The sequence below is a fragment of the Zonotrichia leucophrys genome, chromosome Z (genome assembly GCF_028769735.1).
Source record: "Zonotrichia leucophrys gambelii isolate GWCS_2022_RI chromosome Z, RI_Zleu_2.0, whole genome shotgun sequence".
In the NCBI taxonomy this organism is placed as follows: domain Eukaryota; kingdom Metazoa; phylum Chordata; class Aves; order Passeriformes; family Passerellidae; genus Zonotrichia; species Zonotrichia leucophrys.
In genome coordinates, this window is record NC_088200.1 from 34,561,294 (window position 1) to 34,578,656 (window position 17,363).

General features: G+C 37.7%; 1 protein-coding gene across 1 annotated transcript; it reads right to left on the reverse strand.

Moving 5' to 3' along the window:
* Nucleotides 1-230: 230 nt before the first annotated feature.
* LOC135459727 (betaine--homocysteine S-methyltransferase 1) lies at nt 231-17,346 on the reverse strand. Its single transcript, XM_064736023.1, has 8 exons — nt 17,257-17,346; nt 13,398-13,530; nt 9,477-9,595; nt 7,311-7,502; nt 6,578-6,725; nt 5,550-5,732; nt 1,693-1,921; nt 231-1,219 (listed from the first exon to the last, which is right to left on the reverse strand). The coding sequence occupies exons 1-8, from the start codon at nt 17,293-17,295 to the stop codon at nt 1,045-1,047; spliced, it is 1,218 nt and encodes a 405-aa protein (XP_064592093.1). The 5' UTR covers nt 17,296-17,346; the 3' UTR covers nt 231-1,044.
* Between the last annotated feature and the right edge of the window lie 17 nt (nt 17,347-17,363).

Below are 17,363 nucleotides of genomic sequence, written 5' to 3' on the forward strand. Positions count from 1 at the left end.
TACAAATTCTATGGGTTTTCTAAACTTGAATGGATTGATCTATTTCCTAACAGAGTTTTTCATTTGTTAAAACTAAGATTGCAGAATGAATCAATCAGATTAAAAAAAAAACAACAAAACAAAACAAAAAAGAACCCCAAACATGTGTACTGCTCTTTTAAATGGGAGTTATATCTTAGAAACCTACTGTTTTAAGATAACCAAGTAATTAAAGCAAGATTCCCAGAAATAAGCTGTATCATTTGAAAATTAGTTTTTTACTGGAGATACAATATAGCTTTTGAGATTTTACAGTTTAAGGTGTGAAGATAATACAATAGTATTTCATTATATTATTTTTAATTTATTTGACATTTCTTCAGATTGCAGAGTAATTTCTTAAGCCTTTTAATCCCCAGAAGAGTAAATCTTGTGTACATGGTACCTTAAGACAAAAACTGAGTTTTGTCTACCTGCCATTTTTCTCTTCTAAAAGCTCTCTGCATATAAGAAATTCCTGCAAGATCTCATTTTCCTTAGGTTTTGATAACAATTATAAAATATATTTTCCATTTTACTTTTGTTCTGTTGAAACCAAGAAAGTGACCACAAATAATTGGCAGTTTTTGTGTTCCTGCACTAGTTCTCAACAAATCTTGAGGTCTGAGGAAGCTCCTATAAAACCAAACTGAAAAAAGACTTGGGAGTTGAAGTCCATTGACACTGTATTTATAGGTGGCTTTTTCTTTCTTCACAGGTGAGTAGAGCCAGTTATGACTTTCCAGGTATTTCTGTGTCTACCCAATTAATGGCACTCAGCTAACAGAAGCTCAATTGTTATGAGAATCCAAAATTACTTTTTACTATGTATTCTCTAAACTATTGGTCCAGAGAAGGATTTCATTATCAAAGTTAGACATATGTAATCACATTTTTTCTGCATTTTGTCTCTTTCATTACATTTTAACTGATAAATCAACACAGTACGCATCTTCACAGATTTTCTTCTGAAGCATGAGATGGTCTGCAGATAAATCATTTTAAGATTTATATAACTGCAGTGGATTAGAACTTCTTTTTCTGGAAGAGCTCCTTCAGCTGTTGTTCAGTTGTTGCTTCTTTCTGTTGCATCAGCTCCTTGGCTCCTCTGGTCACTCCCCAGCCATCTGGCTTTGACATGCAAGGACAATATGGCCTGCCAGAAGCAGGCTTCAGATTCTCCCAGTATTCTTTTCTTGCCCTAAATAAGGAAAAAGAAACTCAGGGTTTTTTTTCACAGTACCTCATAACATATTAAAAGAAATGTGACTTAGAAGACAATTGCAAAGGGTCATCTAACTTGTAAAGATGGACATTATATTTATATATAGAAGTATGAATGAAAACATGCAATTAAATGCTACATGCTTTAAAAGTATTTTTCAGTCTTTGAAAGGAATACTGTAAGCAAGCCACCATTAGGAGCTGATATACAATATTCTCCTTTTCATTGTCATTAATTACATTCACAAGATCTCCTCTACTTCTCCTTCAACCCTTTCCCTGCTCTTAGGTCAGCTTTAATTCTTGGAGATTAAACATAAAACATATATTTCTAACCATAAAATCTTTACAGTGATATTTAGATGCCCATATCAGCTAAGCCAGTGTGCTCTGCGGAGCAATGTAAGCCTTTGCAAAAGGTGTGTTGGTTTCCAGGTCAGATATACATACCTTGCTCTCACCCAGGGTTTAGTATGCATGCTCAGGTTATCACCCCAGCTACCATGTTTCTCAGAAGCTTCTGGCAAAAATCCTCTTTCAGGAGCCAACTCCTCAGCTATTGCTCGGATGTGGTATGGCTCAAATCCACAGCAGCCTCCAATGAAACGAATTCCTAAGTCATAGGCCTTTCTTGCATATTTTTGAATGTCCCATCTGGTGGCAATTCTTGGCTCCAGACCTGCAGAGACATTAATATCTTAGGTTTCCCTCATAGTCCAATTTTTATCCATTGTTTTGGTAAGAAATCATGCTGTTGAAACACTTGCACTCTGTTTGCAAAAGTGGTTGTAGATGAAGATATATGTATTTGAACTGTCTGACCTAGAATCAGAGATTGAAACTTTTAGAAGGTTAGCTTTTTCTGCAGTGCTCCACTGACCAGTGCTTGTAAGCATGTTTGGCCTGCCAAAACAGCACGTAGTATCTTCTGAGGTGGATCATGTTTCCCATTCTGCAGAGTTCTTAGCTGAAGAATTGGAATACTTTCAATGTTATGGCTACATTTCCTAATAAACAATCAATACCTGGGAAAACTGATTTCCACACACTGATCTGTGAAAGGAGAAGGTATCAGCCTACTGGCACAGGAATAATCCTGGTAATTATTCCTCAGAAATGCTTTATTCCACAATCTGATATTGGCAGCCGGTTGTTTCAGCTGGGATCTTAGCTATTTCTTAGACCAACCCTTAGGTATAATCCCAGTCATGAGCAGCTTGCTGCCTCGACACACCTCGTTCCTTGTGGAAAGCTCTGTGTGTAGGCAAGTTAGAATGCCATCTCTGTTGCAAGTTTTGTTGAGCATTGTGATGGAATAACGAGACCTGAGAGAGTAGACTTGTGGAAATAAGGAGTAAAAAGTGAAAAGCACACTTCAAGGAGCTGGAGGCACAAGAGTGGCATAACTGGAAAGAAAAGAATGGGGACTGAAGAAGAAACTTAAAGAAATGAAAATACAGAAACAAAAAGACAAAAATCCTCCCACTTCTTAACAGATATGCACATCTGCAGGACGTGAACCAGCATGGTTATCAGTTAAGTGCAGCATCATGTCTGTGCACTGAACACTGCTGCACAAAGAAGCTGTGGTTGAGGTAGTAAGGCTCCAGCAACAAAGGAGAGTAGGATCTCTGTCCTGTCCTGTCCCAAAAATGTCCTGTCCCAAAAATGTCTAACATGCAAGAAGTTGATACAAAGCAGACATAGCCTAAGTCCATTTTGTAGTTAAGAATCAGGTTTACAAATAAAAAAGCAGAAGGGAGACAACTAAAGATGCTTATAAAGAAAATTACTGCTCTCAGAGGGAAAGATGAGACAAAGGAAAAGTAGATGGACTAATGTGGCCTGGAAAACTTTGATTAAGCATTTTAGAAAGCTGTTCAAATAAAAAAAAGCTTTTGTATAGTGCTGCAGATGTGATAGAAAGCATCAGAAGCACAAATGCATTATTTCTTCTTCTTTCATATATTATTTAAAAGCTAATGGAAAATTTATACAAATGATCAACAGTAAGAATGCATCATTGTGCACTCAACATACACCTGTATAAGCAACTAAGAATCAGGGGAACAGTATAGGTTGTTTCCCTGTCATCTCCATCACCCTGTCACAATCCATGTGACCTGATGAGATGCATTGATTTGATGGCAGCTGAAGTGGCTAAGCCACAGTCCATCATACTTGAATACTTGTGACAGTCCAGTGAAGTTCCTAGTGACTGGAGAAAAGGAAACATAACTCACACTTTTAAAAAGGCAGAAAGGGAAATGCCAGAGAAAGAGAGACCAGTCAGTCTTACAATGCCCAGAAAAACCTTAGATCAAATCATCTGAAACCTGTACTAAGGCACATGGAAAATGAGGATGTGATTGGTGGCAGCCAACATGACTTTACTGAGGGCAAACCGTGCCTACAAATTTGGTGGCCTCCTGTAATGGGGTTACAGCATTGGTAGAGCAGAGTGATGAATGTCACCTTCCTGGACTTCCACAAAGCATTTGATACTGTGCCACACAACATCCTTGTCTTTAAAGTGGATTCCTTCCCAAAACTGACTAACATTTTATTTATTTTTTTCCATGTCTGTCAATGCAATACTTTTCTTGGCTTTATTCAGAATTAAATATCTCTAACTTAACAGTTCTTGATTAAGAAAAACTGTAACATGCTCCTTGATTTGCCCCCTCAATATATCTACCCTTGAGATAATTGGGTATGCTTTCAGTGACCAGGTAATTTCTTTCTAAAACATTTTCCTTATTTAACTGGTGACATTTCAGAGAAATTGCAATAAAACACAAGAGAAAACATAGAAAAATGGAAACAAATCTACAGAAAAATAAATCTTTCTGGCATCTAATTGCTGGAGTTTGTCAATACAACATACTAACAAACTAATGCTTCCCTAGAAACTTAGATCTTGTTGCCCTGTAGAGAGTATATGTACTCTTCAGAAATCTAAATATCCCTGTTATTGCCTTCATGAAAATCAGGTAATTTGGTCAGTTTAAAAATGATTTACTGAAGAGATTATCTGCTGTCAAGAAATCAATTACTACTTCAGGGTTTTGAAAACACTCACAGAGCAGGTCTTCACCAATTAATTATTCATGGAAATTCTAAATGCTGAGATGTCATACAGATTGCTTATAGCACACAAGCCAAGAACCATAACAAACCAGAGTGAATCCTTTCATTCACTTGATTGCTTACTTCATCTGTTTGACTATTTTTTTCCCTGCCTGCAATCAGAGGAACTATATGAAGGAATGAAGAGCATAAATGAGTTCCTAACACGTTTAAACATCTTAGATATTTTCAGGACTCAGATGTGTTATTACCATTTAATGAATGCCCCAGGCTTATGCTTTATTCTCTTTCCTTCATTTATTTAAAGAGAGGAATTTAAAGAAAAACACCAAACTTCCTGAAAATCACATCTACTTCTCAGGTTTTTTTGCTGCAAATTCCAATTGTGAATGTTTTGGGACCGTTTACTTTGATCTTGAAAAGAAGAGTGTATGTTATCTGAAAATGAAAGAATTTTCTAATCAGCCTTAAAATGTTTAAGCTGATTTTGCCCTCATGTTATAGGACAAAATACTCACATGAAAAGAAGCCCTAAATACACAAGCCTTATATAAATATTAAATGGCTAACTCTCCCAGTTTTTGTAGAGTTTCTCCTGAGCATACATGGAGTTTTCTACTCCAAACTGCTAATTTGTTAGCAATACTAAAGTCCCCTTTCTGGTGTCTCTCTAATGTCACGCACATTAGACAGTCACACTTACAAGATTTAAATATTATGAGTGCACTAATAATGTTCCTATATCAATTGTACTGCATTGTAGATTAAACTCTTACACAAGTAAATGTAGGACTTGTGGGATACATATCACAACCCAGAAAAATGATGCTTTTTTACTACATTTGCTGCTGCCTTTTGGACTGTTTACAGCAGTCCTGAACAGGGTTCTATAGCACGAGGAAGAATATTTTTAAAATTAATTTAGGTTGTAGCATTTTAACTCTTCTCATCATAATTATACATTGCATTACATGCTGTGATACTACTGAAGTGCTCTCCCTATGTGGATGATCTTTACTCTGGTATTATTTTTATTGATCTGTCTGGAAAATGCCAGGACTAGGATAACTAGGATATGCCAGACAGGATAACTAGGACTCATCATATTGAATAAAAGAACACCTTGCAGCTTCAGCTGTACTAAAAGCTGGAGGCAATAAAAGCCAGGAACAGCCAATAAAGCAACACCACCAACAAAAAATATACCCTTGTCTTACCAAAGGGAAATTCCGGAAGATCAATAAATCCCTGCTTTCCACAATCAGGAGTATGGAAAGCAAGTGGCTGGCACATCAGGTGGGCTTTCAGTTTAGCAGCCTGCAATCCCTCTTTCATCAGCCTCACAGTTTCGATGGAAGTTTCTGGATCAAAATGGCAGTTGACTCCAACTATAGAAGCACCTAGGAGGAGGAAAGTAACTTCAAGTCACAGTTCCCCAGAAAGTGGGAGATGAAAGTTCCACAGCACTCTAGAAGAAGTGCTGTCCACCTTCACACCAGTGCTATGGAAACAAGGCAGCTGTGCTACAGCCTGGCACAACTCTCCTGAGGTTGATCATGCCATTTACATCTCAGCTGCACTCCTCTTTACCTTTCTAATGATTAATCACATCTTCTACAGATGTTTTTCCTTCTACCCTCCTACAGTGTTTAATCAGTAAAATCTGATTATGTAGAGGCACATATGGAAACACGTGGCAGGTTGCTAACACAAGTTCAACCTTTGGATTTCAACTATAACTTGAAAGGAAAAGAGTACTTTGGGATAGATATGTAAACTTGTGTATCTTCACCCATCATGCCCCTGATTAATTCCTTCTGCCCTTCCCCTTGTTCCATAGAAAACAGCCTTTCATAAACAATATTATTAATTTTGTCATTCTCTTAATTTTCTCATCTTGAGCTGTGTGCAAAAACAAGAGCAGAGAATCAAAAGCAGCTTTGTGCTTGTGATTCTAAATTTTGGGGATGGGTCTGCAATGAAATTTGAGCAGGTTTAGGATTTTGCTGTATTCAGTATCAGTTTTCTATGGCTACTGCTCTTACCCATTTCATAGAGATAATCAAGTATTTCATAGCTGCATTTCCATATGTTCCAGTAAAGTACACATAAAGACTTTTCTACAGAGTCATAACTCCTATCAGATACAACTGGGAAGCTACCTACTTGGCATACACCTCTATTTATTTAAATAATTAGGGACTTTTCCCATATTTTCAAAGGGCACATTAAAACAGATTCTTACCAGCCTTTACCAGCTGGACAGCACATTGTCCAGGGGACACTCCATGCATGTCTCCTTCTGGACCAATGCACATCGTAGCTGCAACTGGCTTTCCAGATTCTTTTAGAACTTCAACTGCCCAGACAGCCTCTTCAACATGCTCAAAATACTGAAAAAAATTAAAACTAGGTGATTTTGTTTCTCAGCAAAGAAATATAAAAATTCCTATCCAGACCCCAAATTAACCATCAATACAATGATTTGATAATTTTCTGATTTATACCAACATAATTCAATTGAGTTTACTGGCCACACAGTTAAAAAAGGATTTTTAAAAATGAGTTAAAATAAATTAAAAATAATGTTACTTTTGTTTCAGAACAAGAATGCCCACAGGGGAGATTAATCATGGATTAACCCAAGACCTATAGTCAACTAGAAAAGTTGTCTTAGGTTGCTTTCCACGTACTTGAAGAAATAGGGATTAGTCCAGATCCCAGCAACATTTTGTCTTTGTATTCGTACAAAATTTTACTGGACTTAGGTAGGAATGAAGTCCAAAGATCCTATTCTAGAACACCTGCAGATATTGGTGGGCATTTACAAAAAAAAATCTGATACTACTGAGATAAAAGCACAGCAGAAAATCTTGAAGGAGGTAGAAACATGTAGGGATACTTCCTAAAATAGGCTAGACATCTTAAAAGTTAACACTGTGCCAGTTGAAGGCACATACTTATTTTTACAGATTTACCTCTGCAATTAAGAAGTCCACATTCTTCTTCATAAAGACTTCCAGTTGCTTTCGAAAGGCTGCTTTAACCTCTGTTTTATCCTTGCAGCTTAAGTAAGATGGTGTTTGACTGACTCCTCCAGCCACTAAAGCATCACCTTCATTAGCTACTTCTCTTGCAATGTCACAAGCAGCTTCATTCACTTTTTGGCACTGTGTGAACATAGAATCTGTTAGTTTTATCTTACCAGAGGTATGCAGAACCCTAGAAGGTCAAAAACAGTGAGATGTCATAATGGCTTTTCCATATTTTTGTTAAATTTAAACTAAATGCAATTAAAATCAAATGGATTTTGAGAGTAATCTTGATTAGGAAGATAAGATTCTTTTAAACAGCAACAAACATTAGAAAAATAATTTGCCTCCTCTAAGTTATCATATTGTCAAATACTACAAAATACATTATCTTTAATAGATCTTACACAAATAGCTATAAAAACCAAATATTTGGTGTGAAGTGGAATTTTCTTTGCTTCTCACAAAATGAGTTAGTTACACCTAAGCATATGTTTTCATTCTGAAATTTTGAATGGAAAACAAGATACATGAAAATTTTAACTTTTCTTTTTTAAAATATATTTTACTTTTCTGATAATTAACCTCCCACCCCCGATATAATATTCACACAGGGTTATTTAAGACATTTTTTGAAAGAAAGCATTAATTATGTGATATTAAACTTGCCAACTTAAAGAAAGGGAAAAATATTGCTAATTTATCACCAAGACTGGAAGTCATATTCCTTCTATATCTAAATTGGGGTGACCAGAACAGCTTTTCAAAAAGAGGTTAAACTGAGAAAAAAAAATCTGGGAAAAAGAATCATTATTTGTGGTATTTGAAAAGTATTGATTACAGCAGGTTCTCTGCAGTCCACAGACTATTTAGAAGTGTCTAAGTCCATAAGCTTCTCTCTGCTAAAGTTTTGCATGGCTGCCTCAAAAACCCAGCTGATTTTTAAAGTGGTTGCTGACAGATTGTCTTTCATTTGCATTTGTGCATGGCTACATCTTTGGGAATTCTGTGAGGTGGAACCATAAATTAGTTAAATCCTGGAGCAACCTGATTCTAGAACTGGCAGGAAATAAATTTTGAGATGTTTGATGTAATGCTATCCAAATACCAGGTGCTCTCCAGTGTCTATAATTTTGCACGTCAGCAAGAATTGAAGCATTGGCTTGTTCCAGGGTTACTGTGTTTCTGGGACTACCACTTCGGACATTTCAGTGTTGTAAAAGGTCCAGCATTTCAGATAAATTTGGTCATATGACATTTTGGGATGAACACAATTAAGCCTCAAGTGTTTCCCTAGTGTCCAGGTTGTTCTAATTTCTGACTGAGGATATCTTCACAGATACAGCTATTCCTTCTTCCCTGAGCCCTGGAGAATTTTCTCTAGTTTGCAGAAGATAGAATGTACAGTAGGACCAAAGGAACAGGATCAGAGAAACCATTCAGTGCCAAACATTCTAGTATCAAAGGTATTATACAGAAATGTTTGGCCAGGAATTCCACTAGGCCTCGAGCCTGTGTCTAGTAAACACACACAGAATCCTACAGTTCCTCTATGTAGGGGGTAAGAAGACACTGACAGGGTACTTCTGCTGATGTAAAAATTACCTTCACACAAGAGGAGGGGAATATTGAATACAGTGTATAGCTTGGATTACTTTAGTTGCTACTTAATGAAGATGTGGTTCTAAAAACATTTTGTTCTCGTTAGCTGTTCATTATTCTCTAAGATTCTTCACCATTTTTACAGTTCAGTAATTTCTCTGGATTCTAAAACATCTCCATTCTCTCACTAGTTTTGCTCTCTCTGCATTTAGTACTCTCTATAATCTTTGTACCTAAGCTCCATAAACCGATCTCCTCAGATAAAAATACAGAAAAATACAATGTAGGCATTCTCCTTCCCCTCTTCATCCTTTCCCAATTTTGTGTTTGATTTTTGTTTTGGTTTGGGGTTTTTGTCACTTCACTTTGTTTTTTTGCTATTTCAAACTCTGAAATTCCATCATCTCATTCTCTGGTCCTCAAATATGTTAGGACAAACTTGATAATACCTTTGCTAAACCTTTTGAAATTGATCAACTTATTTTGCATCTCCAAAACTGGTTTACTCACACTTATTTTCTCAGCTACATAATTGCCCCTGTTCTCTAGTTTGTCCTCACTGGCATAAAAGGTGAAGGTCTGCAGAACATTGGATCCAGCTCTGAGGAATTCTCGGTGAAGCTGACGAACTGCAAATTAAGAGACAAGGTTATTAGTGTGTTATCCCCAAATCCAGTGTTTGTTGATGTAATCTTGCAAAATAAGTGACATTGTGTTTACTAGAAGACCAATTATGAGAAGTTAGAAGCAGTACTTGAGTCTGCATAGAATTTCTTTCTTCTCACCATCAAAACATTGGGTAGAAAATTTTCTTCTTCATTCTTTACTGTTAAGAATGACTGAAGTTTTCTACATAGTTTAGCTGCAGATTCAGTTTTGCCGGCCATCTTGACAATCCTCTATTTTCTGCAGTCCTTCAGATCTCCCAGATGTAGGGCTTGTTAGAGCTTTTGTATAGTGATTTAGGAAGGGATAACTGATGTCTGACACAATAATGTGAAAGCATAACAAGGAACACCAGACAAAAGGCTCTTCGAATGAAAAAGCCTTCTTCTCTTAGCTTACATATTACGAAGAAGAAAACCAAAGAAAGGATCATAGCAACAAATTAAGGGGCATGATAATTATATGGAAGATTAGAGTGTTTCATTGCCTCCTCTATTCTACATTTTTCAGTTTTCTCCCCTAGCAAAATTTTAAAAGAGTATAGTCAGCCAAAGCCAAAGCTCTATCTTGCTAAATACATCCTTACTTAAAATAAGATTTGCTGCTCCAGAAAAGTGACTCACAGCACAAATCACTCACAATCATCATTATGTCTTCACATGATGATTTTACTACATCAACAACAATCCTTTTAAAGGAAAGGTTACCATTACTTTGAATAGACAAATTTCCTACATTAGGACTTTGGGAAAAGGCTCTGTAATGGTAGTCATGCCTTTCTGGCTGTAAGCAGTATACTTCAATTGCCATAACAGCAACAGAACAGGAACTGTTAATTGATTTTATATATATACCCACAGAATAATAGTTACAATAATTACTAGAATGCTACTGATCATGTAAAACAGAGTTAAATGCTTAGTAGCTTGTAGCAAATACAGGAGTTCCTTACTTACTGTACACAAGATACTTATTACCTAGATGCACAAGAACACTGCAATTGCTATGGAAGAGGTTTAGAAAGGTTTTCCTGAAGTCCTAGTTTATCACAACTCATTGTCTACAGACACAGTTTGTGTCACTAAAAAAATAGCAAGTTTGTCGCGAGAATAAAATTACTCCCGTATTCTGCAACAAACGTAGCTTTCTGCAGCAGAGAAGCTCAAAGAGCATTTTGTGTTTCTAGATTTAATGCGCATACATGCAAGCATGTCTGCTTTCAATGAAGGATCGCTGTAGTGTCTCTTGCTTGTCTCTACTGGTACAGTATTTTATTTCTAGTTGCTGCCTTGGGTAACTTCAAAGTGCTTATTTTTTTACTACACAGGTGATTTAACACAGTGCTTCTTTGCCCAGCAGTCACAAAAATCTTTCCAGGAACATAGGTTGTAGCAGAGGTACTGTTCAAAAAGTTTTTGGAATCTGCCTGAATGTCTGGGATCAAATTTCACTGTCACATCTTTATGAAGGGACAAAAAGTTGTAGTGCTGGGAGTATTCTTTTTCCTACATCATAACAATAGGCCACTGATCCCAAATACAAGGACTTTATATTTCTAGTGGGTTCTTTTTCATCTTCCTGAATGAGGAAGCATTGATGAAAACTGGTCAGGAAATAAGAAAAGAAAAAAAATCTACAAATATTTTCACAAATGCTCTATGACATTTCAATAGTAGACCATTCCTAGAAGAAGACCTGGGTTTTGTGTGAATATGGATGGTGACATAAGTAGGAAAATGAAATCTAACACATGTGATTAAGGAACTTCATACCCCAAAATACCAGGTTGTGAATAGGAGACATGGGATACACTTTGGGGGAAACAATAATGCTATAACTATCAGCCTGAATCTCATTCAACCTCAAGCAAATAGCTTTACCAATAGAATACACTGTTGTTCTTATAAAACTCACAGCACTGTGCAATATCAAAAACCCAAACCACTCTGTAGTGTACTTGTGCGACTTCCAGCACGCTTCCTCCGGCATTTGAGAAATGAGAATGAAAGTCACACATGAGGCTAAAACATTATTAATAATTTGATGCATTTTAGGAGTCAGATGTGTAATGCCAATTTATTATTTAAATCCATCATGAGTTGGACATTACATAAAAGACACAGGAGATAGGAGCAATAAGCACCCACGCCTACAGCTCAGCACAGAGCAATCCCTAATCTGTCTCAGAAGAAAAATATAGATCTCCTAATTTCTACAATTACCAGTCTGGCAAATTCCCTCTTCTCTAATACAGTTAATGGCCTTGAACTCTTTTTTTTTTTTTTTTAATTCCTTCCTGCCTTCTCAGAACTTCCCTCCTTTTCCTTTCCTTATAAGGAGAAGAAGCTCTGGTAGCTGTATGGTTTTTACACCCACTGTCTCTGCCAGTTGCTCCTTGTGTTCTATTACATCTGCTTTCAAAGTAACACAATCCTTGAGCAAGCAGGAGCAAAAGCATGGAGGGAAAGAAGCCCCACTGCACAAAAGGAAATCAGCAGATTTGCCCTGAAGGGTGGATTTATAAATAGCCTGTAAAAGACATGCGCAGAGTGGGGAGGGCTTTTGAGCTGCAAAAATACCAAGAAAAGGGGAAAGAAAGAGCATGGGACAAGTGCTATGAGCTGTAAAATGGAACATGCAGGGCCAGACAGAGGTAGACGTGGAGAGAAATAGAGAGATGATAGAATGTCTCTTTGGGAGATGAGAGTCAGCAAATTAGGTCATCCATCCTTAAACCTTTCCTGGAGCTCTGCATTATCTAAAGCTGCCCATAACCCTAAATTAGGGATGCTAAGTGACACATAAGTGACATTTGAAGGCTGAGAAATATTAGGCTGAATAAATAGGTGAATTGTACAAAGTGATGTAGCAGAGAGAACTAAGGTATCTCTCCTTCTACTCCTCTTCCTTCTTCTCCTGTATAGCAGAAAAAACTAACTTGGAATAGAAAACACTTGGAAGAAAGAATTTTTTTCCCCAGGAAGTTCTGAATTGACTTGTGGGATTAAGCGCACATCATATTATTAGGGCAAATGCTATCTTGTAATGAAGCATGCATAAATAGATAATACCATCCGCTTCTGCACTACTTATGATTAACACTACAGTCTTTACACTGGAAGGCATAAAATAGTTGGTCATTTTCTCTCTGTCCACTTTAAGAGAGTTACTCCGTTAAATGGTTTTTTTAGGTTCCTATCAGGTTTATCATTCCCCATTTTACAGTGGAGCCAGAAACATTAAATACTCCCATGACAATGTTTATTAAAAACCGCGATTTCTTCGCAAGAATTAATAAAAAAACTATTTTAGATTACAAATATAAATGAATGACTAGAACAAAAGAAATCAGATAGTTAACTGCAGAATTCCTTTTCATAAGGTACTTTAAATGATCAGCGCAAAAACAGACTGGACAAATCCATGAGAAAGAAATCACTGAACTTTATTAAACACAAATATAACTACATCTGCATGAAAAAGTCCCTGGGATGCAAGTTATTGAAGATTGGTAGAGCATTCTGAAGAGATATCAGTAGATGTTTGCACTACTCATATTCTTACAGAGCAAACTGATTTTGGCCAGTGTTAGAGCAAGAGAAACAGGAAAGATGAGCTGGTTTTAGGCTGTTCTTCATGCAATTCTACAGTGTCAAGGAACACTTCTATTTAAAAATCTACTAAGAGCTCTATGTATTTATTACTTAGTCAACCATTACATTGTTTACATTCACTATAGGAATATAATTTCCCAGTAAAACTGACCTGCTTCTGGATGTTCTACAGTTGCTTCAGGAGTCCAAGGCCCAGCTTTTACATATCCCCTCTTTTCAAGAGCAAAGACAAATCCCCCATCTCCGATCACAATTTCTCCAGCGTCCAAGCGTTCTAGAATACCCTGAAGAAAGCATGAGGGCAGGTTAACAATTACAGTTCTTCAGTTTGATGGCTTTTTCCTGTATTTGCAAGGCAGACAAATATCTGTGAGCTAGCAGAAATATTTTTGCCACGATAATAAAAAGTAATAAATTTCCTTTGTAAAATTCTAATTAAAGAATGGTAGATCTGCTCTTTTTCAGCATAAGGCTTTAATATGCACACATATATTATGTGTAAAACTTCTCATTAGTCAGTTATATTGTATTCCTGAGACATTGTTTCCAGAACTGCAAGTCAGTGGTCCAGAGATGTTCCTATGAAAGTAACACGCCATCTCAAATTCTCTGTAAAATACATGAGAAACTTAAAATTAGACACTAGTACCACTGATCTCGCTATTAGCTCATCTGCTCTCTAGCTTCCAATGCCACCTTCACAGAGCCTTACCACAAGCAGCTTGTGACTCCAGATGGCAGAACAGGCACCACAGAAAAGTAATATGCAACAGTTTCCTACCAAACAAGACACATCTCAGAAAGCTGACTTGCAGTTTCTGACAGTCTTTTCACAGGCCTGGGTTTGCTTACCCAGATTTACAAAACAAAAAATAATCCTGTTGGTTTTGCACAGCCCTGAAATGTTTTAGAGTGCCAAACTACAAACCTTACAAAGCCCTATGTAAGATAAGCCTTGCTTCTCCCTTGAACTCCACACTAATGCAAGGAAAATGGCAATTATCTTTTTTGTAAAACTGAAAAACATGAGAAAAAATACTGGGTTGTCCTAAAATACATTGCATTTTTATTCCTTTAATTGCTTCATTGCCTTGTTCGAAACTTCTAAGAAGTACCTACTATTAGAGTAGGATTGATGCCAATTGGATGGCAACCATAACTCCATCTATATTACGAAGTGGTTGAATGAAGACTACATATATATATGTAGTGAATAAAGGATAAGAATTAATCAAGGGTAGGACTGAAATTTCCATCCACAGTTTTCTTCATTTCAACAGAAGAAGTTTGAGGGAGTAGGAAAAAGAAAAGCCTTATGGACATAGAGTTGAGTGTGATTTTCATGCTGAGTGGACAGGTTTTTTTTTTACAATTACCCTTCAAACTTCAATTATTATCTTTCTTGATAGTGTCCTTTTCATTAACACAATTCTCTCATGCCATATATCCAACAAAGACAAACGCTCAGGATGCCTCAGAGCTGCTGTTTAGGCAGAACAAGAACAAGGCCTTTCCAGCAGTAAAGAGCAGAGTGCCAGCTGTGCCAGTTTCAGTACCATGCACAGCAGGGCCAGCTCCTTGGAGGGACAAAGCCTGGCTGAGAGCGTTGCCTACTTTGGCTGAGGCACTGGCATTGCAGCAAATGGCAAGACTGGTCTGTACAGAGCTGCTGCGCAGAGCTTTGCCAAGTGTTGGCCTGCAAACCTCTGCATCAGATTCCACTATGGACTTGCCAAAATATTGAGCCCATTGACTTTAAATCTTCAACAAAGTGTGCAAGTTTTTATCTTTGTTTCCACAGAATCAGGGAGAAACAATTTTAGAGTAAATGCCAGCTGGTTTTGTGAAGATTGTGCTTGCAATAAACCTCCTTTCATTTATAACAGAATGCCCCAAATGGGGCCAGCAAAAGCTCATTGCTTGAGTCCATGCTTCCTCTGTCTGACAAAGAACCTTTTGTAGATGAAGCCTGCTTCAGAAATTTGATATGCAGAGAAGAGGCATGCAGAATAAATGAAATCTTTAATGTAAAGGCAGCCTCAGTTGTTTTTTAACTGAGCATTGAGTAATAGACACAAAATGACATCATATATAGATATTATATTTACTATTATATTATGTATTTAAATGTAATTTAACAACAGAAAAAGTAAAATTAACAAGAGAACTTCCTTCTAAAAAGTCACTTCTAGTATTTAATAGCAGTTTTTCTTCACAGTTCTGTTTCATTTTGAAGTACAAATCTTCATTTTTGGCACACAGAAGCAACATAAGCCACGTTTGAATAGACCATGGCACCTTAACATATTGTGATATATTAAGTCTAGCCCAGGGTATCTAATGGCAGGAGAGATAAATACAAAGCACAAAATATTTAATAAAACCTTAGTTTGAGAGATTCATGCTGGATCCAAATGGAAATAACCTTTTCGCAGACTTCATTATAGGTCTGCTATCTTCTCTTCACACCATATTTACTTTATATACTGTGCAAAATACCACCTATTTAACCACCATACAGCTAACCAAAATTCAGCATCAACATTGTTTTGTTCAGAGACATACTGCTGTGCGCTTATGTCTAATCCAGATCAATATTCTACTGTCAAGTGATCTGGTAGGAGACAAAAAATATGTTTAATTACAAAAACCAGTATATATAAAAAGCTATCCAAGGCTTTTTTGAGCCGTCTTTTGCAGCTTTACTTTTGCTACTATGAAGGAAGTTGCACCACATGGTCCATACGCCTATACATGGAAAGAGTGAGTGGAAGTGCCGCTATGAAGATATTCCCACTACCCTCTTTAGGCATGCAACTGTACTGTCTAAGTGAAAATCCTGCTTGGTCAACCTATAACCCACCTTTTCATCAGCAGAGAGAAAAGAAATCTTGAAAAAACTATTCACATCTCAAGCCCTAAAGCGAACTCCACTGCTTGTAGGGGGAATTTCTGCTCGATGTTGAAATTAGGTGGTACATGCCAAAATATAAAAAGCAGAACAAATACCCCATACCTTCTTCTTTTATAATCAAACTGCCTGTAGGACCCAGAGCTCATGGACTTCCCATTTCTTTCAGCTCTTTTGCTCTACACATAAAAATGAGTAAAACCCATTCTGAGAAAGATGTGCCCTACTAATGGCAATTGTGTCCTTTAAATAGAAGACAGAATATGTCATTCTGCTGACCTTGCCAAGCAGCAGCACAGGGTACCAGTTCTGATGTATGTCAGAGAGTTTGACTTAGATATTGTTCATAGCTTTGCCTTAATGGCATGAATTGCTGGTGCCTGGATAACTTTTTCCTGGCTTATTCCTTTAGCTAAATGGGGGAGTAGTGGGCATGTATACATAGGAGTTTGGGTTGATATTATACAAACACCAGTCATGTTAACCAAGGGGTGAGAAATCTGGACCTTTTAAACAAAGCAGGCAGGAGACAGAAACCTCATCCAATGACAGGTTGTCCTTAAAATATTTACTATTTTAATTTACTATTTTAAAGTGTGTTTTAAAGCAAGTCCTGCTTGACTTGTGTATCAAATAGCGTTACACTAAATGGTTTTATACTCTGGTGGCTCCATTCTATGTGTTCAGAGAAACCAAGATTATATGGGCTGTGACTGCGTTAAGACCAAGCTAATTTATCTGTCTCATAACGATGCCCAAATGTCCTTAACTTCTCGATGCTGAACAGTTACAATTGCTCTGGCTTTATTTTACGTTTTCACAAGATCGCCTTACCTGCGGAGATACCGAGTACCTTAGAGGGAGGTTAACCGGCCAGGGTCGCGCCAGTCAAGAAGCGGCTCCCGCGCTCTACGCGGACTCGACGCCCGCCGCCGGAGCCCTGCCCGCCGCCAGACTCCCGCGGCGGGGCTGCTCCCCCTTACCGTCCCGTCCCGTCCCGCCAGCCGGGGCAGCGCCCGCCCGCGGCGGCCGGCGGAGGGCACCGCGACGGGGGGAGCAGCGGCCGGCTCTGCGCGAGGGAGGGAAGCAGGAGACTTACCCTTTTGCCCTGTTTCGCGGTCTTCCTGATCGGCAGCATCTTCCTCGCACAGGACCGCTGGCTGCCTCGACGGATCAGTGCGACCCTCCGCTCACTCAGTGGGCTCT

What these genes read in the sequence shown, in the direction of transcription:
- LOC135459727 (XM_064736023.1), bottom strand. Translation starts at nt 17,295, where the DNA reads ATGCTGCCGATCAGGAAGACCGCGAAACAGGGCAAAAGG. An exon ending in TGGACTTCTTAATTGCAGAG is followed by an intron (nt 6,726 to 7,310) that starts GTAAATCTGTAA and finishes AATTTTTTTCAG; the next exon opens with TATTTTGAGCATGTTGAAGA. An exon ending in TCTTCCGGAATTTCCCTTTG is followed by an intron (nt 1,922 to 5,549) that starts GTAAGACAAGGG and finishes ATGTCTCTGCAG; the next exon opens with GTCTGGAGCCAAGAATTGCC.